Raw genomic sequence first — 27,576 nt, forward strand, 5'->3', positions numbered from 1 at the left:
ATATGCCATCTGTACCTTCAGGTACAGAACGACAGCAGCCCCACGGCTCCCCAGCCTACCACCGGACCCCCTGCCACTTCTACAGGTAAACCTGTTCCTTCCCACCCATTGGTCCTCTTTGCTCTCCTAATCTCCACAGCCTGGAAAGATGCATTGCCCTCTTCCCTTTTCCAAATCTCTCTTTCCTCAATATATCCCCTTCCACCTGATTCTTCTCCCAGCTCTTTTGCAAGTCTCTGGGGTGAAAATATTTAGGGACATGTTTCTATCACTGGTGGAGCTCCCTTTTGCCACTACCACTCAAAGGCAAAAATGAGAGCAGTTTCTCCACACGGATTGCCCTCATTCATTTTGCTTGTTCCTCTCTGTTTCTTCTCTGGAAGAACCTTGCCCCTTTTCCCCTTGCCCATTTCGATTCATCACACAATTCTAATACAGCGTGTTACTTACATGACAACATGGAGTCCACACTGCACAGCTGTAAACGCTAAATAGTTCCCTTTCGGGGTTGCCAATCTTCTTAAAACTAGACTTTGCTTCTAGGCCTTGACCCTCAGGGTTATGATTTTTCCAACTCAAAATCTAGAATATGGTTCGGTCCCTGGTGCCCTATGTATGTGAGAGGCAGGTTTCTGCCTTCATGTAACAAGCATTTCCTGACGGGGAATGCCAAGGGAAAAACACAGCACTTCCCTTAGGAGCTTGTAGTCCATGAAGGAAGCAGTCCCACAGGTGACGGTTATAATATACTTTGGTTGAGTGCAGTGATCGTGATAGACACAGCTCAGGTAGTTTAAGGAAGCCATCAAAGGCTGAAAACATACACAGAAATGTTGCTCATTATTTTGGGGGCATGAGAGTATGTACAATAGTTTTTTTGCTTATTCTTATTTATATTTTCATCATGATACACACCACACCTTTTTCTTTCTTTTTCTTTTTTAAGATCCTTCTTATATTTAAACACAGAAACTTCAGGCCCTTCCCTTCCCAATGCTTCTCCAGTTTTATTGTCACTTTTGGTCAAGGGATATTTTGTCAGTGGTCTTTGAGCCTAGAACTAAACAGCTAATTCTAGGTCTGACTCCCAACAATACAGAAATGAATAAAGGAGGAAAAATATCATATGAGGGTTCACGTAGCAACTGTCAAAAATGTCTTCTCTGGGGCTGCATTCCTACAACTTAATGTTCTTTGCACTTGCTCCCATGACATCAGTGCACAGTTGTGCTTGGTGAAGACTGCTGCTTCCTGGAGCAGGGAGGGAGGCCTTGCGGGTAGACAGCTTTCCCACCTCAGTTCTCTAACTCCTGTGTTTCTTCCCCTTCTCCCACAACTAGCCTCTGAGAGCCAGAACGGGAATGGACTGAGTGCCCCACCGGGTCCTGGTGGTGGCTCGCACCCCCCTCACACTCCCTCCCACCCTCCCAGCACCCGGATTACCCGAAGCCAGCCCAACCACACGCCTGCTGGCCCTTCTGGCCCTTCCAGCAACCCTGTCAGTAACGGCAAAGAAACCCGGAGGAGCAGCAAGAGATAGCAAGACATTCTTCCTCCCTTCCCCCCACCAACTATAACCCAGGTGTCTGCTAGAGAACACAGCTTTATACTGGGCTGCTGGCTTTGGGGAGCAGGGGGGTTGTAGCAGTATTTTAGCCACTAAACTTCACTGGAGGGCTGGTGAACAGTGGCCTTATCCACCCTAAGCCCATACTCCCTTCCTTGTCCAGCTGAAGCTGCCTGTCCCCCGGAATTCAGGGCCCTCCTTCCTCTGTAGAAACGACAATTACAGTCTGTTTCTTGTGCGTGTGATGTGGAAGTCGAATTGAATCCCCTTCCTAATAAACATTACCACTCTGTACTAGACTCCTTTGCTGTTTATGAGAAAGTGAAGAGATCAGCAGCTGGGCATTTGGGAGGGTGGGGTGTCCCTAGGAGGCGGAGGGGAGATAGGTTGCAGGTAAGGCCTAGGCAAAGCAGGCCTGCCCCTTTAAGGCAGCGCCCCTCCCTTGCCCCCTCCCTGCTGGTGACCCTTGTCCGCCTGCCTGCCTACCCCCCTCCCAAGGCTGGAACCAAGAAGGCTGTGTCCCTCTTCCTCTGGGCGTTCTTCCTGTTTCCTGCTGTCAGGTAATGCCAACCTCGACCCCCTTGACCAATCACCCCAATCAGACTATGCTCCCTGATCTTAAACCAGGTCAGACTTATGAAGGGGACCCAGATACTTCTTTTCCCACCAGTGCTTCCCTTTTCTTGGTCATCGATTCCCAGAGTTCTGGCTTTTACTCTTTTGGGATGAGGAAGTTCTACAAACAATTTCTGCCCTATACATCTGAGGTGGCCCCTTAATCTGCCTCTTCACTTTCTTCTCCAGCTTAGGGACACCTGGGTCCCACCCTCCCAGGGAATGTGGGGATGGGGGTGGAGATGAATGAAGCCCAGTGCCTGATGTCAGGCAGGTGGGGTGGGAGTGGACACAGGGAAAGGCTAAGATGGTACTAGCTGGGCTGGTATGTGTGCAAATTATTTAGAAGATCAGGCCCAGTTCTTAGCCATGTGGCTTTTCTAGGGGCAGAGGGTGGCCCTTCCCTACTCAGGGGCCCAGCCAAGACTGACCTTTGACTCCCCCATCCCAGAGACCAGTGAACCATTAACTCCTATCTGATGTGAGCCTTCACACATTGGCCCCTCCCCTGACCCCGCCCCCAGGCAGGTGGGCTGGGGGTGTGGGGAGCTTGTCCATCCAGCCCCTGCCTGACGTGGCCTCCAATCTACCTGGGCAGCTGGAGGCTGAGCCCAGCTCCCCTTCCTGACTCAGGAACCTCTTAGTGTCCACAGCAAGGCCTGCCACGGACCTGAAGTGACAGCTCTCACACTGCCAGTGGGGGTGAGGCCCTGGGGATTGAGGGGGGACAGAGGTGAGGCAAGGTTGAGGGGTCAGGTTTGGGGAACAGGGGAGGGATGGTCAGCTCTGGGTCAGGTAAGGGGAGTGTTCTGGTTCAGAGATGGTGCTCTAGGAACTGGCAAACAAGTGCTGCTCAGGAGGTGGCACTGGGGGGAGGAAGGAAGGGGCTGCCGCTGGATTTGAGGTGGGGGCAGTCTGAGGTGTGTGGGCTCCCCAGGTCCTGCGAGGGACGGCAGAGCAGGAGCCCCAGCCCCTCCTCCTTGTTCTTCCAGGGCACAGTGTTCAGGATGCTCCTGGGGGAGTAGAAGCCGTGACCAGAGCCTCTACCCGGTCCCCCCAATAATGAGGTCCCCCATGAGTCATCTGCTGGCTGGCATGTGTGTATGGGTGTCCTTGGGCTGGGGAGGGGGCTCAGCCCCCAACCTGGGCCCTGCTGAGCAGGAGCAGAACCATTACCTGGCCCAGCTGTTTGGCCTGTACGGGGAGAATGGGACGCTGACTGCAGGGGGCCTGGCGCGGCTGCTCCACAGCCTGGGGCTAGGCCGAGTTCAGGCCCTCCACCTGGGACACCATGGGCCGCCAGCTGGCCGGGCTATACCCCCAGCTGGAGACAATTTCACGCACAGGTAGTAACCCCCACCCCACCCCAAAATGTCACACCCCAGCTCTTCTCAGTGCTTGACTCAGTCTGCAGTTGCCCATCTCTGCTCCCTAAAATCAGATTCCTGGAATTACAGATTTTTCGGAACCTGATTCCTTGTATCCTTGCAAGCCCCCTTTCTAAAAGAGCATGAGTCTGACTGGCTATCCCATCCATTCTAGGCCACAAGACCCTGAGCTGAGTGTGGATGTCTGGGCAGGGCTGCCGCTGGATCCCTCAGGGTGGGGCGACCTGGAGGAGCCAGAGGCCCCAGTACCACCTCATGGGCCAGGCCCCTCGGGCCTGGGCCTCTTTCACAGGCTTCTGCTGCTGGACCATTCACTGGCTGATCATCTGAATGAGGATGTGAGTCTGATGATCTCTAGAGAGGGGGAATGAGTCACGGGATTTCGATGGCCTAAAATGTTTAGAGAGTCAGTAATTTTAAATGGTTACTTAAAAAAAAAAAAATCCAGGTGTGATCTTAGGGTATGTTACTCCAGTAGAAATATGTTCCCTCTGGGCTCAGAACAGATAAACCCACATTCAGAACTCCAAGACTTGGTTTAGGGGCCACATTTTGCAAAGCAGAGAATTCAGAGAAGCAGCCCAGGGTAGGATCTGGCGTTGGTTATCTGGAGAGGAGGCCTGCAGGGGGTAGATGGCTGTCTTCATTCCAGAAAGCCAGTGAACTTGTTCCACGTACACCAGAAGGCAGCCAAAACCAGCCACGAAGCAGGCCTGGTAAGGGTGAGCACCCCATCACAGGAAGCATTCCAGCGAAGGCTGGGTGAACGAGTGACAGGGCTGTTGAGAGGAAGGGTACATGGCATTTTAGGTTCTTTTCCCTTCTAAGATTTCGGGATGGAGGGCTCTAGTTGTCCAACCAATTCCATCACCAAATCAATGAAACATCAAGGGCTTGGGAAGGAGGGAGCTGGTGGCAATGTTCACTAGCACCCAATTCACACTGAATTGAATATTTACATTGGATTGAATATTCACTAATAATTAACACACACTGATTATACATAACTGTCCCCAGTCCCTGACGCACTGCCAGTGAACAAATGGGACCCTGGGAGAGACCCAGGAGTCCACACAATGGAAGGGCAGACATTAAAGATCTGAGTCACAGTTCTCAGACTTCCCCAATGTATGACCTCCAACTCAACTCCCCTAGTGTCTGAATGGCTCCCAGCTGCTGGTCAATTTTGGCCTGAGCCCTGCTGCTCCTCTGACCCCTCGTCAATTTGCTCTGCTGTGTCCAGCCCTGCTTTATCAGATTGAGAGCCGTGTCTGCATCCAGACCCCAGCCCCAACTCCCCCAGGGGATCTACTGTCTGGTCAGTGGGTGAGAGTGGGTGGTGGGCCCCAAGCCGAGGAAGAGGGTTCATTGGGGTCCTGCCTCCCCTTGCAGCATATCTCTGCCCCACCTCACCTCCAAGGAGGCCTCCATCCAGCCCTGCCTAACTTCAGCCCCTGATTCTCCCCAGCTCTGGTTCATAGTGCCCTGGCAGTTCTGCTGCTCAGCCTCCCCACTCCCCTCTCCCTGCTGTTGCTGCGGCTCCTGGGACCTCGTCTGTTGCGGCCCCTGCTGGGTTTCCTGGGGGCCCTGGCCGTGGGCACTCTTTGTGGGGATGCGCTGCTACACCTGCTGCCACATGTACGTGAAGTCCCTTCTTTGTTCCCCTGCCCCCAGGGGTGGACAGCCTCCACAATCCAAGATGTTCCCAGCCATAGGACATCCTCTCTCCCACCCCGGCTTCAGCCTACAGCTGCCTTCTGGTAGAGCGTATGCGTGAAGGCTCGCCACCTCCCACTCAGGAGGGGGTTGGTGTTGGGTGCCGGGGCTTCCAGAGTCTGCCCTGACTGCCTCTCTGTCAGGCACATGGAGGGCAGCACGCTGGATCTGGCGGGAGGCCAGAGGAGGACCTGGGACCAGGACTGTCGGTGCTTGGTGGTCTCTTCCTGCTCTTCGTGCTGGAGAACATGCTAGGGCTTTTGCGGCGCCGAGGGCTCGGGCCAGTGAGTGACACCCTTTTTCCCTCTTTCTGCCATGACCAGAGTCCTAGAAATGGCCACTCGAGCCAGGAGGTGAAGGGCTGAGCATGCTCCTGGCTCTGCCGTTTGCCTGACTGCAGGACCTGACAACAGGGAGTGGGTGGGGGCTCCTCAGCATAGACCTAGGACTTCTGGCCTCCTCTCTGAGTTCAAGTCAGCAAGAAACAGGGAGGTGCCAACCTGGGAAGAGAGCAGAGGCCAAAGAACACCCCCAAGTACCAGAGGTGGAACCGGGTGTTCATTTTCCCAGCTGGTAGCCTGGCCTCTCCTTAGTCCCCGCTCTGCTGCCTCCTCCACCAAGAGGGATACCCTCCCATTTCAGAGATACTGCCGACGGAAAAGAAAGGATGTTGGAACACCAGACCTGGACCCGGAAAACGTCAGTGGGATGGCACTTCAGCCCCTACAGGCAGCTCCAGGTGACCAGAGGAGAAAATGAAGAGCAGGCCCCTGACTCCTCGCTCTCAGTTGCAGCCACCAACACTGCTCCTTGTCCTCCTTTCTGCAGAGCCAGGGGCTCAGGGCCAGAGGGAGGACAGCCAGGCCCCAGCACCTCCTGGGCACCAAGGCCACAGTCATGGGCACCATAGTGGCAGTGGCACCAATATCACGTGGATGGTCCTCCTGGGAGACGGTCTGCACAACCTCACTGACGGGCTGGCCATAGGTGTGAGGGGAGGGGATGGAAGGAGTGAGGTCCAAGGAGAAGGCAGGGCTCTCAGCTACTGGCTGGGGCTAGGAGAGGGCTACCAGGAAAGGGGGATGGGAGGACCACAGAGGGAACCCAGGCCCCTGCCCCTGGGGAAAGCTTCCTTTCGGACTGACCACCTCCAATCCTGCCCACCCCAGGTGCTGCCTTCTCTGACGGCTTCTCCAGTGGTCTCAGCACCACCATAGCAGTCTTCTGCCATGAGCTGCCTCACGAACTGGGTAGGGATGGCAGAAGCATGTGGGGTGGACTTCAGAAAGGACAGACTTGCAAGGGATGGAAGCTGGAGGCTGGTGGGTGACATGGCTGAGGGACAGCCCTGTCCTCTCCCCACAGGTGACTTTGCGATGCTGCTCCAGGCAGGCCTGCCCTTCCGGAGCCTGCTGCTGCTGAGCCTGGTGTCTGGAGTCCTGGGACTGGGGGGTGCAGCCCTGGGGGTGGGGCTCAGTTTGGGCCCCATCCCCCTCACTCCCTGGGTGTTTGGGGCCACTGCCGGGGTCTTCCTCTATGTGGCCCTTGTGGACATGGTGAGAGGTGTGGGGAAGTACAGACAGACCAAGGGAAGCGGGGAGGTGGGTGTGGAGGAGAGGGCGTGTCGGTCCCTCCGCCTTCACGGTGGCCACCTGGCAGGGGGCTGGACCACAGGCCTGCAAGTGTCTGAGAAACAAGGGCTTGGAGGGGTCTGAGTGGGGCTGCTGACACTCTGACATCTTCGTCTGGAGTTTCAGGGGCAGAGACCAGGCCAGGATCCTGACGCTGTTCTTCTCTTTCAGCTCCCAGCCTTGCTTCATCCACCTGAGCCCCTCCCTATGCTCAACGTGCTACTGCAGGGGCTGGGGCTGCTGCTGGGGGGCAGCCTCATGCTCACCATAGCCCTGCTGGAGGAGCGGCTGTGGCCCCTGGTCTCTGATGGCTGATGGGGGCCAGTGGAAAGGCGTCCAGGTTGCCCTTCCTTCCCCCCAACCACAGGAATGGAAGCGGGACACAGGGCCAGTAGGAGCAATAGGATTTTAATAAACAGAACCCATCCCAAAGCCATGACTACGACAGTTGTACTTGCACCAAAACAGCATAGAAAACCAGGATGTGGCGGGAGGAGGGCTCAAAGGGGGGGAGGGAGGGGCCTCGAGGATGCAGGGTGCTTCGATCTGCGATTTGCGGGGAGAGCATTGTGCTTTAGCCCAGGGAGGAGGGGGAGGGGTGGGGCAAATGCACTGAAGTCCCCACTTTTTCCTGCTGCCCTCAGCACCCTGGGGATACAGGCATCTGGGCAGGTCTGCCCTTTATTGCTGCCCACCAGCATTAATCACCCCCAACCCCAACACTAGCACCACAGATGGATCCAGGGCAGGGAGAAGGGCAGGAAGGGGAACATTGCTTAGAGAAAGATTCAACTAGAATCCAGTGAATTGTGCTCAGTTCTCTTTACTTCCTACAACCGAGTACATGGGTCACAGGGTGGAGGGTGCAACAGGACATGGGACATGCCCCTCAGTGCCCCCAACACACCCCTGCACACAGGATGGTGGTGTCTGCAGCATCACAGGTCATGCAGGGCACAGGGAAGGGGAGGTTCACACACACAGAGACGCCCACAGCGGGTACCAGACAGAGAACACCCCTGAAAATACACAGCTGTACACAGGGAACCCCCAGGTGCCTAACCCAACCCTCTCCCCTGTCTTGCCATCCCCCAGGCAGGAGGAACTGTATTGCTTTGAGAGAGTCACCCTGGGGGCCGCTCTGCCAGGCACCCTCCCCTCCCCCCACCCCCATTTTGGCACATCTGCAAGACACACGGCAGCTAGAGTAGGCACCCTCCCTCCCAGGCTTCTGTGGCTTGGAGTTGAGGAAGGGGGTAGAAGAATGCATCCTCCATCTTTCCCCTAGCCCTTCCCAAACCCCTACCAAACCCACTCCAGCCAGAACCCACCCCCCACCCCCAAAACACACACACACAAAGCTGAGCTATCCAGGAATACAGGGGATCAAGGAGATTGTCCGGGACGGGAGCAGAGGCAGTGGGGAGAAAGGACTGGAAGCAGAGACCCCACCCTGTGTCGTGTGGGGTAAGACTGGCACACAGCTACTTTAGTGCAATTGGAGAGGGTGCCCAGAGTGAGGGATGGAGGTGGGAGGGGCAGGCTCGCCCTGGCTTCCCTGGGGACAAAGACAGGCTCCTCAGGGAAAGGGCCTAGCAGGAGTGAGCGAGGGCCAAGGGCAGATCCTCTCGTCACCCGCCACCCTCCGCCCTCCCAAATGCAGTGACAGTGTCCCCCTCACACCTAAGTGGGCAACAGCAGCCTTGGAGTCAGTACCTTCAAGTAATTCATAGAGCAGACCCTCCCCACCCCAGCTTCCTCCCATCTCTGGGATTTGGTCGCTTCTCTAGGGGTTGGGTCAGGAGGAGGGGGTCCCCAAGTCAGACCCTTCCCTCTCTACCTCCCTCTTCCCAGACCACTGGGCTTGGTCCTCAAGGATTCCTCACCTCCACGCTCGCCCAGTCTGGGCCGCGGAGGGCTGGAGTCGCTGCGATTGGAGGGGAAGGGGCTGCTTTGCTCCTTATCCCTCCTTCTTAAAAGGTAGGGTTCAAACTAGGCAGGATGGGGCCCCGTGCTGGTGTGCCCCGGGAGGAGGGTTTCTGGGCTAGGGTCTGTAAGGCTATTTTCCTTTGTGGTGGGAAGGGGAGGTGGGGGATGAACACTGGATGCGGGGAAAGGGTGAGAAATGGCGGAGAGGGAAGGAGGAAGGGGCCTCCCTCTGGAGCGCAGTCACTGGAGTCATTCAGACGAAGTCACACTCATGTGCACAAGATCTTGAGCATGCCTGCTCCCAGTCCCTCCAGCCTGGCCCCAACACCTCCTCTCCCAGGGTCCCTTCCAAGACCCCAGAGGAGGCTTTGGGGGTACAGCTGTAGAACCGTTCACTCTGGCCCCCACCCCCTGTCCCACCCCCGCCCTTCTCCCCTCCTAAGTCTGGGGAGTAAGAAGGTGCTCGGGTGGGCAGACAGCGGTGGAAACAGTATTGAGTTTTCCTTTGGTTACATATTGAAGGCAAAGGTGAGCTGGACTTACAGTCAAAACGGATAGGGGTGAGGAAGGAAGAGGGGCCATGGCTGGGGTTGGAGAGGGAGGCAAGCCCTCCTCAGCCCCTCCACCCCAAGGAACACATGTCTAAGTGGGGTGGCAGTCCCTCAGTCTCATCTCTCCCACCCCCCACAGCACCAAACAAAAGGAGAAGCCCCCTCCCCCAGAGGCTGCTCCCCACCCCAACCTGGGCTGTACATTCAGTGGTTTTCAGCAGTCCTATGGCTCAGGGGGCCACGGGGCGGGGGAGGTGGCCCGTCAGTCTCAGTTGGACAGTGGCAGTGACCTGGGTCTGTTGGTCCATCCTGGGACCCACAGTTTGTGCCATTTGTTTTTCTGAAGGATAGTACACAACCCTACCAAAGCCACCGCCCAATCAGAAACAGCTCCCCAAAAATCAGAAACTAAAAACTGGCTCTTTTCATCTCGCCCTCTGATTCCCACGTCTGTTTCCCTGTCTCCTATGTAGCCCTCGCTCTGTCTCCTTTGCTGGGACCTGGGGCTGCACCCAGGGTCCTCACTTAAAATAGGCCTTTTCTCAAAAGTGCTTATTACTTGAAGCAAGTGCTTTAGAGCTGCGGTGGGGAGAGGGGGAGGGGGAGAGGGAGGGCAAAGGGAAGATGTTTCCTCCCCACCCTACCCCCTTAAGATTGGGGGGCATTCTGCCTGTTTTACTTCTCCACACCCGTTTAAGTCAAAGAGGTTTAAAAAAAAAAACAACTTAACATTAAAATAAATATGCAGTGGCCATGAGAATGGTCAAAATGCTTCAAAGACACTAGGGGCTGGGGAGCCTGGGGTAGGGTGTGGGGTTTCCTTTGGCATAAGGACAGGAGGCTGCCCATCCCCCAGGCCTCCTCAAGACCACACGAGGAGGCACAGAGGACTCCCCACAACTGGCCCCAGCACTGCTGACGGGTGCTGAAGGCGCAGCAGGGAACGGGCAGCCACCAGAAATCTCATCTAGCACAACGATGGGGCTCCTGACAATACTCAGCTTCTTCCTGTCGTCGCCAAACATTGATAAAGGAGAACACGACTGATACCCCGAGTGTCTTCTCTGGAGGACCCATCTCTCCACTCCCCTGCCCCCCAACAGCTAATTCCCAGCACCAAAATGAGAAGGCAGAGGGGGGTGGAACGGGAAGATCTGAGGAGAGAGAACTGAAGTTGGGGGCAAGCTTTGCAGAACCAGCAGGGTTGGGGGTGGGGGCTGCAGCCCTTAAGAGAGGTCACATTGATTGTCGTATAGGGGAGGATAGGGTGTGAAGGGAGGTGGGCAAGAGGGGCGTCGCAAGGCCCTTTGGCTTCGAAAACAAAAATAAAAACTAAAAACTGCACAATCCTTCTCACCAATAATGGTCATTTGGAAGCTTTGAAATGGTTTAGGAACTGAGGGTTGAGGGGAGCGAGACACAGAGAGAAAGGGGATAAAAAGGGACCACGACAAAAAGAACAAGGACTTGGACAAACACCCCCAGGCTTCAGGGAACCAGCATGAGGTATGGCTAAGGGTGTCAGTCGGTGGGGAGGGGTCACTGGGATGCCCCCCTCTCCCCTCAACTCACCCTCAGCACGAGTGGCAAGACTTGCAGGGAACACAACTGAAAAGGGGGTAAGATCATGAATAAAGCAAGCATGGGTGGGGGAAGGAGGCTGAGGGACCCCCAGGGGGAGACCCTGTTCTGTGTAAACGAAGCCTGTCCAGTTCTCAGGGGACAATACTGATGGCAGCCAAACTGGGCAAGGATGCACTGTGGGGGCGGAGGGGGCATGACCTCTATTCAAGTTCTGTGTCTTGGCCCCTGGCTGAGGTATTGAGTGTGAGGAAGGGAACACTGGGCTGCAGGAGCAGGTCCAACTGTCCAGGAGGCTTGGCTAGGAGATGGATGGACAGGGCATCTGAAGGGACCAGGGCCAAATGCAATGCTACATTTAGAGAGAAAACTGCCCCCTCCTCACTCCAGCCCAGTTTGGCTTTCGGGGTGCGACTTTTAGGAATCTTCTCAGTGCAGCCCCTAGCTCAATCCCTTCTCTCCCCGCTGCTGGGAAGGCAGGAACCAAGCCTCAGTGTCTATTCGTCGCTCCCTAGATCAGAACTTCATCCTCACACAAGAGGGGAAGCCTGGGTCCCTAAGTAGCCACGGTCCCTAGTCTGCCCTGCCCCTCCCACCATCTTTGGCTTCAGATCAGGAGTGACTGGGGGCGGTGGGTACTCTTGGACCTAATAGAAGGTGGCGGCAGACGGGGCACAGAGGAGCTGTGGGGTTAGGGGGCCTAGGAGGAAGAATATGGTCCCTCCCTCCACACACATGCAAACACATGCCTGAAACACAGAGGACATACTAGGGCTGTGGTTTTGAAATGGGCAGGAAATTAACTTGTTTCTTCCCCTAAAGGATAAAATGCTTACTTAAAAATTCATGACAAGCCTCAAAGTTAAGGGAGAGGAGAGCCAGAGGGGGAATGGCCACAGGCTCCACCCTCCCAAAAGAAGTTAAAAGAAAGAAGCAAGGTTAAAGTGCGTGGTCAGGGGGCCAGGCCAGGGAGGGAAGCAGGGCGGGGCAGGCTGTGGGGGCAGAACCAGCCCTTGATTTGCATATGAGGAGCCAGGGAGAGTGCAGGATTGGGGCCCAGGTACAGTAGTTGCTGCTTCAAGTGTTTTGCATTTGAACTTTAGGGGTGATGGGAAACAGAAGTGGGGGAAAAGCTCCAGGCCCCAGTGCTAAATACCCTCCCCCCTCGTCCACTAGCTGCCCCTGAAGGGGGAGGGGGACACCCCCAGAGTGCTCACACAGTACCAGAAATTAAGGCTTCTCACTGCTGCGGGGATGGAGGGGCCAGCTGAGCAGGGAGGCAGTGATGGGTATGGAAGTAGAGGGAGGGATCTGCCTGGCAGGGGCAGGGGACAGAGCGGAGAGTCAGAGGGAAGAGTTGAGGGAGCTGGCAGCAGAAAGGGGTACTGAGAGAGGGGATAAAAGAAGGGGAGCCAGGCATTGAGCAATCATTTTGGGACACTTGGCAGAAGGGGTTGCCCTGGGGGGACCAAGGGCCCGGGGTGCTCCCTGTCAGTCCCAGAGCCCTGCCAGGCCAGGATGGTGTGGCAAAGGGGTGAGCAGCTGCTCCCCAGTGCTTTTCTCCCCCCTCCGCCCCCCAACCCAGTCGTGTTCTCCTTTAAAGTGCCCTAAATGTATAGACTTTTTCTAAATAAATAGAATAAGATATCAAGCCACCGGCAGGGAGAGGGACACTGGAGGGGCTACTCGGAGTAGCAGCCATCTAACCCAATGGCGCCGTGCCGCTCCTGGCTGTAGGGGCAGGAGGCCCCGTGGGGCAGGGCGCCGCAGCCACCCACCGTCTTGGCTGCCGCGATGCTGCAGTTCTTGAGCAGGCTGAAGCTGAAAGGACTGACAGCGTCCTTGGGTGGGAAAGGCTTCATGGTGGAAAGGATCAAGGCCAGGCAGTCTGCCACATCTTTGTTGGGGGCACAGGCCAATGCCGGGGTGTGACCTGCAGGGCAAAGCAGAGAACTGAGCCCCAGGGTCCTGGATCCCTGAGTCCCCCTCCACCCCCCCACCCCAGGCCCTGAGCTCTCTTATCTGTGCAGGGTAGCCAAGGCAGGCAAGACCCAGCATGGTCAGAATTCAGGGGCTATGAGGGCCCAGGGAGGCTGACAGGCATGGGGTAAAGGGCAGAGCCGATAGTCAGGAGGCTGGGACACTGAGGTGTGTGGGAGGTCTTCCTGAGCACTCCGCTGCCTCCACCTAGTTCCGTCAGACTCCCCTCAGAGACGCTAGCGTATTGGTGTTGGAGCCTTGCTCTGAAGACTTCCCATGTGAAGAAAATTCAGTTTCTCAACCAGTAAGGTTAAGAAGTCACCTCCTGAAGAACATCTCTGACCCCAAACCTGGGAGAGGCGGGGGCCTCTGGACCCCACCCACCTTCTTCATCCACAGCCAGCACTGTCGCCCCACGACTCAGCAGGGCCTGCACCACGGAAGCTAGACCATTCCGGGCAGCAATGTGTAGTGGCCTTGGAAGAAAGGAAAAAGAAGGAGTGTGGAGGCAGCTTGCTGCACTGCCACCCCCAGCCACGGGAGCAAGGGTGCTGAGCGGATCCTGTGCGCTGCCCCTGGGATGTGGACAGCAATTTCTTTACCCACCTGCCTCCCCCAGCCAGGAGCCCCCTTCCCCATGCACTCACATCTGCAGCGCACTGTTGGTAGCATTGATAAGGCCAAGGTCTTGGGTTTCTGCCAGGATCATGAGGGCACATTTCTCGTGGCCCTGAGGGAGAGAACGGGGTGGGGGCTCGTGAAGTGGAAGCACGACAGTAGGAGCTGAGGGCATGGCAGGGGGACAAAAAGCTATTCCACCAGTCAGACAGGCTGGACAATCCTGCCCTCCACTGAGCGTGCTCTCGGTCCCCAGACCCAGCCCCCTTCACCAAGCATGGACCCTACCAGCAGCCCAGGCAGTACCTTGCTACAGGCCAAGTGGAGGGCAGTGTTCTTGTTTTCATCCAGCACAGTAAGGTCTGCCTTCCCTCGATACAGCAGAAATTCTACAAGGGAAAGGGGCAGAGCAGACTGACGCTCCCTTCCAGGGCAGCACCATCCTGGCTCTCCACCCTCCTATCTGCACACACTTTGCATCCCCTCTGCAGAGGGGGAAAGAGCTAAAGACATGCCTCCTGTATCCTGAGTCCCACAGGCAGGGCTGACCCATCTTGTGAAAACCCAGGGGAGCGCCTCCCTTTCCCACGCGGCCCCTACACACCCACAGCAGCGGTCTGCCCGCTCTCAGCCGCCGTCATGAGCGCAGTGCGGCCAGTGTGGTCAGTGGCGTTCACCTCAGCTTGATGCTGCAGCAGCATCCGGAGCCCAGAGACGTTGTCCGCGAAGGCAGCGGCGTGAAGAGGGGTCCTGGGGGGCGGGGGGCGGGGAAGAGTGAAACAGGGAAGGCCCTTTCTCCCGAGTGAAGAGGAAGCCAGAGGCAACGGAGGCTTCTCCCTGGCTCCTAACACTCACCGTCCTTTGGCATCTCGGCTGTTCACAATCTTGGCACCCAGAGCTCCCAGCAGCATCTCTGTGGTGCTGTCCTGGTTATTAATTCTGGGGAAAGAGGAAGGGTGAGTGGGAGGGGCAGGGGAAACAGACTGCCTGTCCTAAGCCTAGATCACAGAGCCTTGAGAAGGGCTAGGGTGTAGGAAGGGACTTACACTGCACAGTGCAAAGGAGTGAAGGGGTTTCCTTCCAGGTATGAAAACGGGCTGTGTTCAAGTAACAACTCCAGACAATCTTCATGTCCTGGGTACGAGGAGGGAAGAGTGGTGATGGAGAGAAACAACAACAAAGTCCCCCACGTCTGTCCTGTCCCATCTCTTGACACTCCATTCCACTTCCAGATCAACCCAGGTCCCTCCCTCAACCCACTTGTCCTTGTCTGCTCCCCCCACACACACACATGGCTGTGCCTCCAGAGGCCCCAGAAACACACCAGTGTAGGAGGCCCAGTGCATGGGCGAGTATCCGCTGTAATCCACCCCAGCATCCAGGGGATCTGTGGAAAGGGCAGCCTGCAGCAGGGTGCGCAGTACTGCAGTGTGGCCACAGGCGGAGGCCAGGTGAATGGGGGTGCGGCCCTTGAAGTCTCGGCACAGCACAAATGCGTCGTGGTCCAGCAGGGCAGCCAGGCAGTCCTCACAGCCAGTCACTGCCTGTGGGTGACATGGGGGTGTGAGTGAGGGTGAGGAGCTACTCTGTTTCCAGTGGCCAGTCACCAGGGCTGGCTCAGGAGGAAGAATCACTTTCAAGGCTCCAACCCATCTTTACAGCAATGATTCTAAGTGTTAGGGAGCAGCGTCTCCTTTCCTGATTCTATGCCAACAGACAATCAGGATGGTGAGAGTCAATCCTGGCCCTTTGCAGAGGGAGACTAAGGGGCCAAAGAATCCCAGGGGACGAGGAGGAGGCGGCTATAGGACAGGTGACTGTGGGGAAGGTAGTGACATCGTTATCTAACGGGACAGGGCCAGCCGGGTATCCTGGGACAGAGTCTGGGCAGTGAGCAGGTGGCCGTATGTGATTATAGAGCAAGGTAATCAGGGCTCTTAGCTACAGATGTCAGATATGCATCCTGGAGCAGACACAGTAAGGCCCACTAAGACCATGGGCACAAGATCCTGGCCCACTTGCTGGACAATCTGATGTCTTACTGCTGGTGGGTCCTGTGCTCCCTATCCAGGCCCATCTGTGAGTGACCCACCTAGGAGCTCACTCACCCCACGGTGGAGGGCAGTGCGGCCGCGGAGGTCAGCAGCATCAGCGGTGGATCCTTTCTCTAGCAGCAGATGTACACAGTCCACGTGGCCATTCATGATGGCCAGCATCAGTGGGGTTCTACAGAGTGGGCAGGAGAAAGGGTGAGGGCCCGGCAGGGACGGGAAACCTGCACCCCACACCCGGCCCACACTCACTGTCCATAGGCATCCATGACATCTGTGATGTCAGCTCGCTCCCCACTGTCGATCAGCAAGTGCAGGGAATCAGTGTGGCCAGAGGCAGCTAGGAGGAAACGGGGCCTGTGTCAGGGCATAGTGAGGGGGAGGAGACCAGGTAAAGCATAAAGGACTTGAGCGTGGAGGCTATGGGAAGACCTGGGACAGAAGGCTGCAAATCAGTACTTGAAGTTTCCATTCCCCTCACCCTACTCCACTCCCAAGCCTGGTCCCAATCAGAAGGGATTTGGGGATCAGTCTCTGAAGTCTGGGGTGGGTGGCAAGGGGAGGGAGCAGCCTGAAGGGCGCGCTCACCAGCAGCGTGCAGGGGTGTCCACTTGCGCTTGCGCTCCTTGATGAGGGCAGAGGCGCCGTGGGCCGTTAGCACCTCCACACACTCAGTAGAGCCTCGCTCAGTGGCCAGAAAGAGCGCGGTCCGGCCCTTGTGGTCCCTTACATCCAGATTCACCAGCGTCTCCGCCAGTGTCTTCAGGGCTTCACAGTGACCGTTGTAGGCCTGGAGGGGCACAGGCAACCAAGGGAAACAGCTCAGGACACTGCCCCTACTTGGCTCTCAGGGCCCATGGGGAGACTCCAGGCAGCAGGCCTGCGCCCAGCTGTGGGCTCCTCGGGCCTCTCTCCAGACCCCTGCCTGCATAACACATCCCTACAAGAAGGCGGAAGCAAGGACCGACTCACGGGTGCTTCTAGCTGTGTGTAGGCATGGGGCAGGTAGGGACAAGGAAGGCGAAAGGAAAAGACCTGGGACTCACAGCTAAGTGCAAAGGGCTGACTGGAATGGTGCTCTCCACATCCTCCAGGCAGTTAAAGGACATTTCTAAGAGCTGCAATGGACAGAACAGTCAGTAGGTGCTGAGGTTCTGGTACTCCCAACATTTTACTCCTGACCCCCTTACAGCAATCCCCTTAGCCCCTGGATCTAGAGACCACATTTGATTCATCCCTTGGTTTGAGAATCCACAAACACAAAGGTAGACTGTGGGCCGTGCCCTGCCCTGCTCCCCACCTCCAGGCCAGGTCCCACACATACCAGTTCGAGGTTCTGTCTGTTGCCATAGGCAGCTGCATAGTGCACGGCTGTGTAGCCCTGCCTGTCCCGCAGGGAGGGGTCTGCACCGTTATCCAGTAAGAACTCCAAACAGCTGGGGGCAGGAACAGACTGTGAGGCAGGGACAGGCCCAGCCAGGGAGGGGCAGAGGAGAGGGTGAGGGAGCCCCTCCAGGCCTAGCTGGCCAACACCCATCCCCTGCTCTTGGTAGACTAACTCCTGTCCATTCAACTCCAGCTCCAGACCCACCAGGTCTGCCCTGGCTTCAATGCCCTCCTTTATTCTTGAATGCTCTCCTAGAGAACCTGGAGCACAATCATCAGTTACCAACCTGCTGATTGACACACTCTTCGCCCATCTCCAGGCATGCTGAACCCCTGCTTTCTCTTCCCAGCCCATCTGAAAAAGTCCGACTCATCTGAAACTCGCTCCCAGAATCTCCTCCTCTGTGAGACCTTTCCCAACCTTCCCAGTCAGGTGCCTCCTCCTCTGTACTCTATTGGCACCATTCGCATAGGTTGTTGTGGTTGTACTAGTAGTAATATTAATACGGTATTTACTATGTGTCAAGCATTGCTCTAAGTACGCCATGTGTATTAAATCATTTAATCCTCATAATGATCCTATGAAGTAGATACTATTCTTATCCCTGCTATGATTGAAGAAATTGAGGCACAGAGAAGTTAAGTTACTTGCTAAAGGTCACACAGCTGAGCCTCTTGGATTTTTTTTTTTTTAAAGAAGCCTTTAATTTTAAAACCTGTGAAAATAATACAGAGTTTCCATATATCCCTCACCCCGTTTCCCCTATTATTAATATCTTATGTTAGAGTGTATAAGTGCCCTTTTGCTTATCTTTCCCAACAAATTATTAGTTTTCAAAGAGCAGAAATTTGGGGTAATTCATCTTTTACCCTTACTACCTAGCACAGTACTTGGTACCTATTAAGTAAATACTCAATTAATGCTTGTGGAATAAACTAATGAATTTGTATGTTCGGCTTATCTAGTTCCTTCAAGATCATTCCTTGAGGGAAGGAACTGTGTCTCCTGCGCCCACAGTGCATAGTCCAGGACTAAGCTCAGGCGCAGGGCAGCAGCGGTGGTGGTGGTGGTGGAACAAGGGGACCAGAGTCAGCACTGCTGGGAGAACGCACCCCAGGGCTCTCCGCAGCTACTCACAAGAAGGCCTCCTTCCTGCGGGACTCCTTCAGCGGCTCATCCTCTTCAGCATCGTGGGTGGAAGATGAGTGGGACTCCGCCCTGGGGGGAGGGAGAGGGAAGAAGTCTGGGGGGAGCCTGGGTGGGGGGGGTGCTGAGAAGAACCAGGTGGGCGTCTCACCTCCTGTAGGTGTCAGAGGCAGCAGCATAGTGGAGGGGAGAGCAGCCTTTACAGTCAGCCTCGTTGACGCCTGCCCCAGCAGTCACCAGTGTGACGGCGCACTGGTAGCTGCCATTGGCAGCTGCATAGTGCAGTGGGGTCCTGGGGAGAAGTGGAAGAGGGTAGGTAAAAGAATCAGGGGCAGAGCCAAATGCAACTGGATGTGCAGCCAAAAGCTGCTTTGTAATGTTCTCCTCACTTAGTCTCCAACTCCCCACCCCACCCTCCATCTCTTGTCTCTCAAATCAGATATTCCCTATGTATATATACCCCTGCACATCAGCACACCTTCCAAATTTGTCTCTCCTCCTCAAGTCAGCTCCACTGCTCAACAGCAAATTAAGACATTCAACATTCCTGGAAGGAAGGAGGACGCAGGTTTAGGGAGGGAAAGAGCGCCTCTGGCTTCTCCCCAGGGAGGGGCTGAGGGAGGTTGCAACCGGACAGCCCTCTCTGCCACGACTGCTCTCACTGTGAGAGGGGAGAGCTCCGGGCAGGAAAGGAGGGGTCCAGACCCTTGCCGACAGGCCCTCCTCTCAAGACCTGGAAGAGAGGGAAGAGAACTCACCCTCCAGAAGCAGCAGCATGAAGACAGGTGCGGCCAAGGCTGTCAGGCGTATTGATGTCAAACCCAGCTGAAAGCACGTGCTCGTTGCTGAGTGAAGACACAATGCTGTACAGCTGACCTGCGGGGCCAGAACAGCCGCAGATCCCACGTGAGGGCACTGAGCAGAGTGGGGAAAGGCCTCTTCCCTCCTGCCCAAGCCCCGAACCAGTCAGCTCATACCTGAGGAAAGAAGCTTACGACAACAGTCAGAGAATCCAAAGAGAACAGCTAAGTGCAGGGGGAACATGTCGTGGATGCCGCGCCTGGGGAGGAGTGGAGGGATTCAGGCCTCAGGTCAAGGAGGGCGCAGTTGCAGACCTCTTTTCTGGGACCTCCCACCAGCCCAGGAGACAGCGAGCTTCGCTGTGGAAGCTTCTCCGTGGTCTCTCCAGGTCTGACGTGAGCAGTCTGTTCAGACCTGAGACAGCCCAGAAGTGGGGTCGGGGGCTGGACTCACCGGGCGGTATCCGCGCCGTTGGTCATGAGGGTGCTGATGAGCAGCTCGTGTCCGTAGCGAGCGGCCACGTGCAGTGGCGTGTTCCCAAATTTGTCGGCACAATCAATCTCGCTGCCTGAAGGGGGGATGCACACCCACACACTCAGACCTTAGGCTTCCGACCACTTACGCTAGTTAGCTGCCGTCTGAGTGCTTGTTATGTGCCAGGGGCCAGGCTAAGCCTTCTACACGTGTTATCTTGTTTGTGAGCCTGAGGGGGCTGGGCAGGCAGAGCAGGGCCATTTCCACAGGTGCCTTGCTCAGAGCTCCAGGTGCCCATCCTGATTGGAAGACGGGGTGGGAGACGGAATGAGGAAAGAAAGGGGTTTCTAGGGAGGGGTTCTCTGGTGGGGAGGAGAAGAGATCACAAAATCTCCCAAGTCCGTACCATTCTGGATGAGGATCTGGGAGCGGGTAAAACGACCATGGATGGCAGCCATGTGCAGAGGACTTTTCCCTTCTTTGCTCTGTGGAAACATGGCATTTTTTTCTAGTGCAAAGCATGAAGAATGCCCTGTTCCCCCTTCCAAAGGACATGTCTCTGAGAACGGAGTGATCGTGTGGACATCTTCTCAGCCCACACCCTCCTGGGTCCCTGGGAAGGTCTGATCAGCCCAGGAGGCAGTGGACAGTTCCCCAGAGAATTATCCAGTGGGGATGATACGGTCAGGGCCCCCAGAGCCAGGTTCCTCTCCCCATTGGTCTCAGACTCATCCCTTCAGGCACCTGGTAGTTGACATCAGCCCCGTTATTGACCAACAGCTCCAAGCAGAGCGCGCCATTGGTGGAGACGGCAGCTACATGCAGTGGTGTGAAGCCTTTGTCATTCGGCTGGTTGACATTGGCTCCTGCATTCACTAGCTCGATAGCCACAGCATCCTGGCCCAGGTAGCAGGCGATGTGCAAAGCTGTGTTTCCAAAAGCGTTGGGCTCATCGATCTGGATTTCCAGGGGTGAGGGTAAGGGGATAAGGGAGGTATCAGCTTAAAATGGAAGCCAGCACAGGCAGCCTAGAGAACCCCAGAAATCCAACAACTGCCTCAGGTTCCAAACCCAAAGACTGAAGGCACTACTGCTTCCAATAAGCATTATTCAGACCCTCTTACCACATCCTCCTGACCTCCCCAAAGCACAGCAGCAATCCCAACACCTCATCTCCCTAACAGACTGTGTGAGACCTCCCCCTCCGTACCCTCAGCCTCAGCCCCCGTGCCCAGCACCCTGACCTCAGCCCCCATCCGGAGCAGGTACTTCACCACTTCAATCTGGCCACTGGCAGCAGCTGTATGGAGCAGCCCATAGCCCTTGTGGTCCTTGCAGCCTAGGTCTGCTCCCCGTGCCACCAGCAGTTTCAGGACCTCCAAATGCCCTGGGAAGAGAGAATATGCTCTCAAGGAGGTGGAGGGCAAGTTCTAATGCCCCAGCACCTCTCTCCAAAGGCTGCAACCCCCGCATTTCTACCCTAGGAATCCCAAATGTCCAATGTCTGCTCCTCCCATGATTCTTCTCTCACCTAGGAAAGCTGCCCAGTGCAGAGGCTGCCGCTCCTTTTTGTCACAGACATTCAGGCTGGCTCCCTTACTGAGGAGCAGGTTCACCGTCTGTATCAGGATATGAGAGACTCCTGTTCAGAGCTGGGTTCATGTCCTCAACGTCCCTAAGAGCAGAGCCCTCAGCCTCTGAAAAGGCCGAGGCAGCCTAACATCTCTGTTCTTGGGAAGCACAATCTAGAGAACTAGAGGGGACAGAGAAAGCAGGCACTAAGGAGATCCCAGGTAGATGTGGAAGTCTGAGGTAAACTCAAGGGAGTCTCTCAGGTGATCTGGTGGTCCTTAAACTCTTAAGAAAAGTCTTCGAAACGTGCTGAAAGACAAGGACTCTCACTTCAGAAAAAGGCATGTAGACAAACATGTTCCATGCAACTTCAGAGACTTTATCACCCTCTTGAGGTCCAAGTCAAGAATTTCAATCGAACCTGACCATTCATTTGGTGCTTGAACCCAAGTGTTTGTATAATCATCTGGGCTGCTTCCCCCCAGGCCTCATGGCCCGGAAGCCAGGGAAGGTGAGCAGGAAGGGAAGGGAAAAGGCACGAGGCTGGCGTGGACTTGGAGCAGTCCTCACCTCCAGATGCCCACTGTGCACTGCGTGGTGCAGGGCACTACGCCCACTCCTGTCAGCCACGTTGAGGCTGCTCAGTAGGGGTGCCAGAGCCTCAGCACACTTGGTGGCCCGGTTGGCGGCAGCAACATGCAATGGTGTCTGCCACAGCTTGTCCCGGGCATTCACATCTGCTGAATGTGCCAGCAGCAGTCCCAGCACCTTCTGTTGGGGGGCAGGGGAGAAGAGAGAGGGGGAGGAGGTAAACCAACAGGAAACAGAGGGGAGAGGAGGTCAGCACAGCACACGTGGCCCTGTCTCCGCACCCTGCAAGCAGAGTCTCTTCATTTTTCCAACATACCTAGCCTCTCAACACCTACTTCCCATCTTCTGGATCTTCTTAGAGCTTAAAACCTTCCCCACCTTGCTGAGGAAAACGTGGATCTCTTCCTCCAGTCACCTAGTATCATTCCCCAACCCAGACCCTGAAAATCTTCACCCACACGTAGAGCTACTACCAAGCGAATCTACACACGTGGAGGATCCCAATCCCCCACCACTTCTGGGAAAAGATAAATGCTCCTGCTGCATTAATGCCTTCAGCCCTTCTATAGGCATCAAAGTCATTTCCGTTACCTAGGTAAGCAAACAGATACTGGTTTCTTTCCAAAACCCAGGCTACAATGCTCCTCCTAATCACCACCCACTCCACCCACTGGCCTCAGTCCCTCCCCCTGGTGGCTGGAGCCAGGGAAGAGACTGACAAAGCCAGAGGAAGATCTCCTTTTCCCACTTTTCAGGGCTGAAGGACCCTGCTGATGAGGAATGTTTCATCCTTGTGCTGTCAACTTTCATGCTGTTTGAGGGGCAGGGATGCAAAAGATCACTACCCTCATCCCTCCATCACAAGGAAAGTAATCTCAGTGCCCAGGGGGGATCAGACTCCAAGGTGGCCCCCCAGGGAGGGATGAGTCACTCAGGCCTGGCAGCAGGGCCCCCTACAGTCTGCCAGCCCAGTGTTAAGCTCTACTCTGACGTCACATCAGCTGGCAACACTTAGCTCCCCCTTACCAGCCAGTTCTAGGGGTAGGAGGGAGGGGCCGAGGTCTGGTCTCCTCCCTACCTGGGGGAGGACCAGTTTGTAGGGCAGAGGACAGAGACTCTCCAACCCTTATCTTTCACCTTTAACCAACTCATCTTCTTTGGAAGGGTGAAGGGAGGTGGGAGGCCAGTACCTCATTTCGGGAGGCAGCAGCACGATGAAGAGGGGTCAGCCACAGTGTGTCCTTAGCGTTGACATTAGCACCTGTGGGGATATAATTTGCACTTTTGGTGGGAGGTGGAGAGCAGGTAGGGAAGGAGGCCAGTAACCAGGCCAGAGAATCTGGATGGAGATGGAACCTCGTCTGGACCAACCACCAGAGGACAATCTCTGGACATGAAAAGAAGGCTCCTCCCTCAGGCCCCCTCCCTTGGCGCCACACCTTCCAGCTCCCCACTTTCACCTGACATCAGTAGCAACTGGAGAATGGGGACATCGCCTACATAGGCAGCAGCATGCAGTGGGGTTCGCCTCTCTTGGTCCTGGGAAGGCAGAAAAGAGGAGCAGCTGTGGGGGTGAACTATCCAGGACCCCAGCTCAAGTCTTAGAGTTCGAGGCCTTTCCCCAGAACCTCTTCCCATAGATTCTGCAGCCTCCTAAGCCTCCATCCTAGGTCAAAGCAAGCACCTAGGGAGGGTGGAGTCAGAGGGTCGGCGCCCGCGACGGAGTCTCCTTCTTCCAGGAGAGGTGGGGGCGCTGCAGACACGGATGGTTCAGAAGAGAACACCGTTTCTGGGCATCCTCAGCTCCACTGGTCTGTGCTCCAAGTCTGACCTGCTCTCCATCCCCGAATGTGGAGCAGTCGCCCATCCCAGGGTGGAAAGAGCTGTGGCCTCACCCAAGCCGAGGAGACACGGAATCGCCCCACTGGTGGGGAGGGGTCCAGAACACCAGGGCCCAGATTACCGGCTCGCCATCCTCCCCGATCCCAACTCACCAGCACATTGATGTTCTCCTTCTGCGAGAGGAGGGAACGCACTTCCTCCACATCTCGGCTAAAGATGGCCTGGACCAGGGGCGGCTGCAGGGAGAACCGGCGTTCAGGGAGCGGGCCGGAGCAGAACCGGGGAAGGGAGCGGTGCGGGGGGGCACCAGGTTTGGGGGGCGTCGCTGGAGGGGCTCCGCTCTGGGGTCCTAGCTGCAGGGGGCTCCCGCGGTGTCTCCGCCGGTCGCCAGGCCCCCAAGGACACCGGCTCGGTTGAGGGGAGCGCGGCGTGGGGCGGGGCGGGAGCCCCGGGCTCGGGCCCAGCCTAGGCCGCACATCCCCGGGCTCGCGTGGCGGCGGCGGCCGGCCCTGGAAGGAGGAAGCGCGCAAGGGCAGGAGGGCTGACCTGGTCCGTGATGCTGAGGATCCCCATGGCCCGGCCCGGGCTCCGTCCGCATCGAGCTCCCGGCGGCGGCGGCGGCGGCTCCACCGGGGACACGGGGCGGCCCAGGCGGCGGCTGCGGCGGCGGCTGCGGGGAGAGCGCGGCCCCGCCTACCGGGGGGCGGGCGAGCGGGAGCCTGCAGCGCTCCCTGGCGGCCGTCCTGGGTCCGGCCGCAGGGCGCTTGCCGCGCAGGCGGCCCCGGGCCGCGGCACCCTCCGCCCCGCCCTAGCGGTCGAGCGGCCCCGGCGTCCCGCATCTCGCGCGCTGGTTCTCCGGCTGCCCAGGCTGGCCGCGCCGTGCTCTCCGCTCCGGTCTGGCGGTCCGGGGCGTCCCCCTCAAGACCCTAGCGCGAACTCGCGCCTTGACCCTGCGGTGTCTTCCAACCTGAGGACCAGATAGCTGACCAGATCTCACCCAGCCCACAATACCTCTGCTGGAGCTAACTCCTGTCAGCGATACACACCCCAAAACCCCCCACAGACTTGGGGAAGCAGGGGCGTGGAGATCTGGGGGTTATATAGCAATAGTCCCAGAGGAAGGGAAGGCGCGTGTCTCCACTGGCAGTGACAAGAGTTGGGTAGAAAGGAAAGAGCAAAAGTGCCAAACTGCAGAGAGAAAACGCAAGGACTCTCAGCTGCAGACCCCACGAAGAAGCTGGGACAGCTGGCAGTAGAAGGCAGCCTCCAAGGCCTGCAGAAGGGGGCTTTTTGACTCCCTAATTACTTTGTTGCCAGGCTTAGGTGATAGGGTGTCTACACTTTAAAAGGCTCAACGGTTTATCCCCAGAAAACGGTCGGGATGCTTACCCCACTCCATTGGAGAGGCCAGAGAGCAGCCAGGGAGGCAAGATCTGGATGGAGGTCATCCCATCCCAGAAAGGGAAAAAGAGGGGAGAAGAAAAATGGATATTGAAGAATTGGTACAATTTATAAAAGGTGATTCAGGTACTGTTCAGAGCTTAGCAACTCAATATATGTGTCCTAAGAAAGAAACACATTTAGGAAATGTAGCACACTGGCCCCCCTCAAGGTAGAGGTATAAAAGCCCTCCGTTGCTCTCCAACAATCTATGCTCCTCATCACCTTCAATATCTTGATTCCCCTGGAAGGATACACACAACACTGGTGCCAGTGTTTTTTCCTGGAGAGAAAAACTGGGAAACAGGGAATAAGGAATGAAAAGGAAATTTACCTCTCACTATATACCTTTAAATTTTTTGAATTTTTACCATTTTGAAAATAAAAGTTCACAGTATTCCTGGAAACTTACCTCTTCCAGGAAGTCTTCCCTGGTTAACATGTTCTTTCCCTTTTGTTAGGTTTCCTTAACATTTCCATACTTAGCTTAGACTGTCACAATCTTTTTTATTTTATTTTACTTTTTAAAAAATAGAGATAAAATTGATGTAAAATATTAGTTACAACTGTACAACATAGTGACTCAATTTTTACAGGCTATACTCCATTTACAGTTATTATAAAATATTGGCTATATTCCCTGTATTGTAGTCACAATCATGTTTAAATTACACACCTTTATCATTCATTTCACCTTACATCTTTGACATACAGGAGTCTAATGTTTCAGAATGAATTTTAAACTCCTTGTTAGCCAGTCTTCCAACACAGGACTGTACGTTGTTTTTGGCTTGGTTTTCTATGAAAAAAAGGATGTTGAGCTCTCTGAAGGCAAGTATATACATTAAGTTTTCTTTGTAGCTCAGGTAGAGCTGCATATGGGAACAGACACTTAATGCTTGATGATGATGATGATGATGAAGACGATGAGGCTGAAGACGTAGAAATGAAGGTAGCTGGGGATCCACTGGATATGGGTGTTGGGACAAGTTGACTTGGCTATTGGCTATGATGGACCTTCCAGGAAGGGCTAAGCTAGGATATGGGCCAGAGGATAGGGAGGAGGGGACTACATGGCCTCCATTGCCCAAAATAGCTCTTGGTAACCTGAGGAATTGGAGTCAGGGGTTGAGCTGGGGTCACGTGCCTAGTTCTGGCTCCTGAGTGTAGGTGAACAAGGGAATCTGCCAGACGGGTTCTCTAGGCAGCTGAAAGGAGGAGGAAGGGCTAGAAGAGTTATTTTTAATATTATTCAGAGCACAGAAAGAGGATTTCCCAGTAGGGAAAAAAGGACTGTGATGTAGGTAACACAGATACTTCCAGAGCTCAGGGAGATGCATAGTGTTGGGGGGAGGAGGAGGCCGGAAGTGGTGGCAAAGCTCTCTTATGCAAACAGTCCTTCTGGATTCGACTACTGAATTCATATTTGAATAACTTTAGACAGATGCCTCCCTGTCTTCAAGCCTCAGTTTTCAGTCTTGTAACAAATGTTGATTGAGGATTCATCATTGTATTCAGCCTGGTTTGGAGGTAGAAACTTTGAAGTAATGGTGTCTATTTCTGTGGAGTTCATAACAGTAGAATATACATATACATGTGAAACCACTAGAGAATATAGGATTCATGCTACTTCATGCAGCATTATGTGTTCACAGTAATGTTGAGAGATGGGTTCAGTCAAGAAGGTCTTTCTGGAGGAGGTGTGTTTTGAGTCAATACTTGAAGGAAGTTATCGATGTAGAATGACAGGAAAATAGCAGGAAGTTGGTTGTTTCAGGAACATGGAATGAACTAGGAGAAGTTTAAATGGCAATAATTACCTAATCTAATTAGTGGGGGGACAACAAGCAAATTGGCTTGGCAGGCCTATTGTACCTTGGGGACTCTGCAGCAGTTAACTCGGTTAAGGCATAGTGTTAAAAGAGGTCACAATTTAGTCATGTATCTCAGTTAATTTCTGTCTTTATCTGACCAGATCCTTTCTGCTCATTCTAAGCAGCTGTCTCACATGTGTAAGCCCTTAGTCAGAGGGAGTGGGGCTGGACAAGAGAGTGGGCTTGGAAAGGGTAAGTCTGTTCCTTAAAGTCACATGCCTTTCTGAGAGTGGCTCCTCGAAGGAGATACTGTATCTTAATGGTGGGGGTGGGAGTGCTGAGGGAGAAAGAAGAAATGTTAAAAGAAAAAAAGAGGTGAGACCATTCCCCAATTTGGGACTTCATGTATGTATAATATAAAGTAAGGATTAAAATGCTTTTCTTACAAAATGTTAAATATAAGCCAGAGTTTTATGGGAGGGCTCCTGTTCCTCGAAATCCAGATAAAATGGGCTCGCATTTTATATCAACTCAAATCCCGTGGAATTCCCAAAATTAATGCCAATCTCAAGGAGACGGGGGGCGGGGGTTGGAGGATTTATATCTGTTTCCAGGCCCCTATTTCTGGACAAGATGTCTCTCTTCCATACCAGTTAGACCCAAAAGGCAATACAGACTCTAATTATTTTAGCTCCTCACCCTCACCTCCACAACACTACTCAGATGAAACTTTCCTGAATGTGGAGAGCATGACTAAAGACTTAGAAAGAAAACAAAGGAGAGGCTTGCACTATAGTACCATAAACATCTTTAAATGCAACAGCAGGCACCACCTTTCTCAAAATGTCCTTCCTCTACTCTGCCGTAGGAGAATTTCAAGGG

At 55.0% G+C, this 27,576-nt stretch overlaps 3 protein-coding genes across 11 annotated transcripts in view; 2 read left to right on the forward strand and 1 right to left on the reverse strand.

Moving 5' to 3' along the window:
* The window catches only part of NABP2 (nucleic acid binding protein 2), a 5,061-nt gene extending 3,202 nt beyond the window's left edge, over positions 1–1,859 (forward strand). For all 5 annotated transcript variants that reach the window (XM_010963864.3, XM_074374682.1, XM_045523274.2 and 2 more), the window contains exons 6-7: positions 22–85; positions 1,341–1,859. In XM_010963864.3, the coding sequence (XP_010962166.1) occupies positions 22–85; positions 1,341–1,540 (264 nt within the window). In that variant the 3' untranslated portion in view covers positions 1,541–1,859. The remainder of the gene's footprint in view (positions 1–21; positions 86–1,340) is intronic.
* Positions 1,860–2,030: 171 nt separating this feature from the next.
* Positions 2,031–7,353, forward strand: SLC39A5 (solute carrier family 39 member 5). 5 transcript variants are annotated; one of them, XM_010963857.3, is made up of 12 exons: positions 2,040–2,127; positions 2,816–2,884; positions 3,175–3,528; positions 3,725–3,908; positions 4,726–4,888; positions 5,039–5,208; positions 5,430–5,570; positions 5,929–6,025; positions 6,115–6,273; positions 6,456–6,536; positions 6,652–6,842; positions 7,089–7,353. In XM_010963857.3, exons 3-12 carry the CDS (start codon positions 3,245–3,247, stop codon positions 7,230–7,232), a joined length of 1,614 nt encoding a protein of 537 aa, XP_010962159.1. In that variant the 5' UTR covers positions 2,040–2,127; positions 2,816–2,884; positions 3,175–3,244; the 3' UTR covers positions 7,233–7,353. The 5 variants fall into 5 exon arrangements, with proteins under 5 accessions (XP_010962162.1, XP_010962159.1, XP_074230781.1 ...); XM_010963859.3 differs by having other exon boundaries at positions 2,042–2,127; positions 2,827–2,884; XM_010963860.3 differs by lacking the exon at positions 2,816–2,884 and having other exon boundaries at positions 2,031–2,127.
* Positions 7,307–24,146, reverse strand: ANKRD52 (ankyrin repeat domain 52). Its single transcript, XM_074374679.1, has 28 exons — positions 23,987–24,146; positions 23,593–23,676; positions 23,059–23,137; positions 22,789–22,859; positions 21,578–21,778; positions 20,967–21,054; positions 20,680–20,822; positions 20,180–20,392; positions 19,842–19,920; positions 19,415–19,529; positions 19,138–19,220; positions 18,919–19,036; positions 18,639–18,707; positions 18,312–18,452; positions 18,152–18,232; positions 16,952–17,063; positions 16,674–16,745; positions 16,216–16,417; positions 15,880–15,967; positions 15,685–15,802; positions 14,901–15,120; positions 14,623–14,710; positions 14,432–14,515; positions 14,181–14,326; positions 13,883–13,965; positions 13,606–13,688; positions 13,343–13,434; positions 7,307–12,911 (listed from the first exon to the last, which is right to left on the reverse strand). The coding sequence occupies exons 1-28, from the start codon at positions 24,011–24,013 to the stop codon at positions 12,661–12,663; spliced, it is 3,231 nt and encodes a 1,076-aa protein (XP_074230780.1). The 5' UTR covers positions 24,014–24,146; the 3' UTR covers positions 7,307–12,660.
* Between the last annotated feature and the right edge of the window lie 3,430 nt (positions 24,147–27,576).

The sequence above is a fragment of the Camelus bactrianus genome, chromosome 12, assembly GCF_048773025.1.
Source record: "Camelus bactrianus isolate YW-2024 breed Bactrian camel chromosome 12, ASM4877302v1, whole genome shotgun sequence".
Taxonomy (NCBI): domain Eukaryota; kingdom Metazoa; phylum Chordata; class Mammalia; order Artiodactyla; family Camelidae; genus Camelus; species Camelus bactrianus.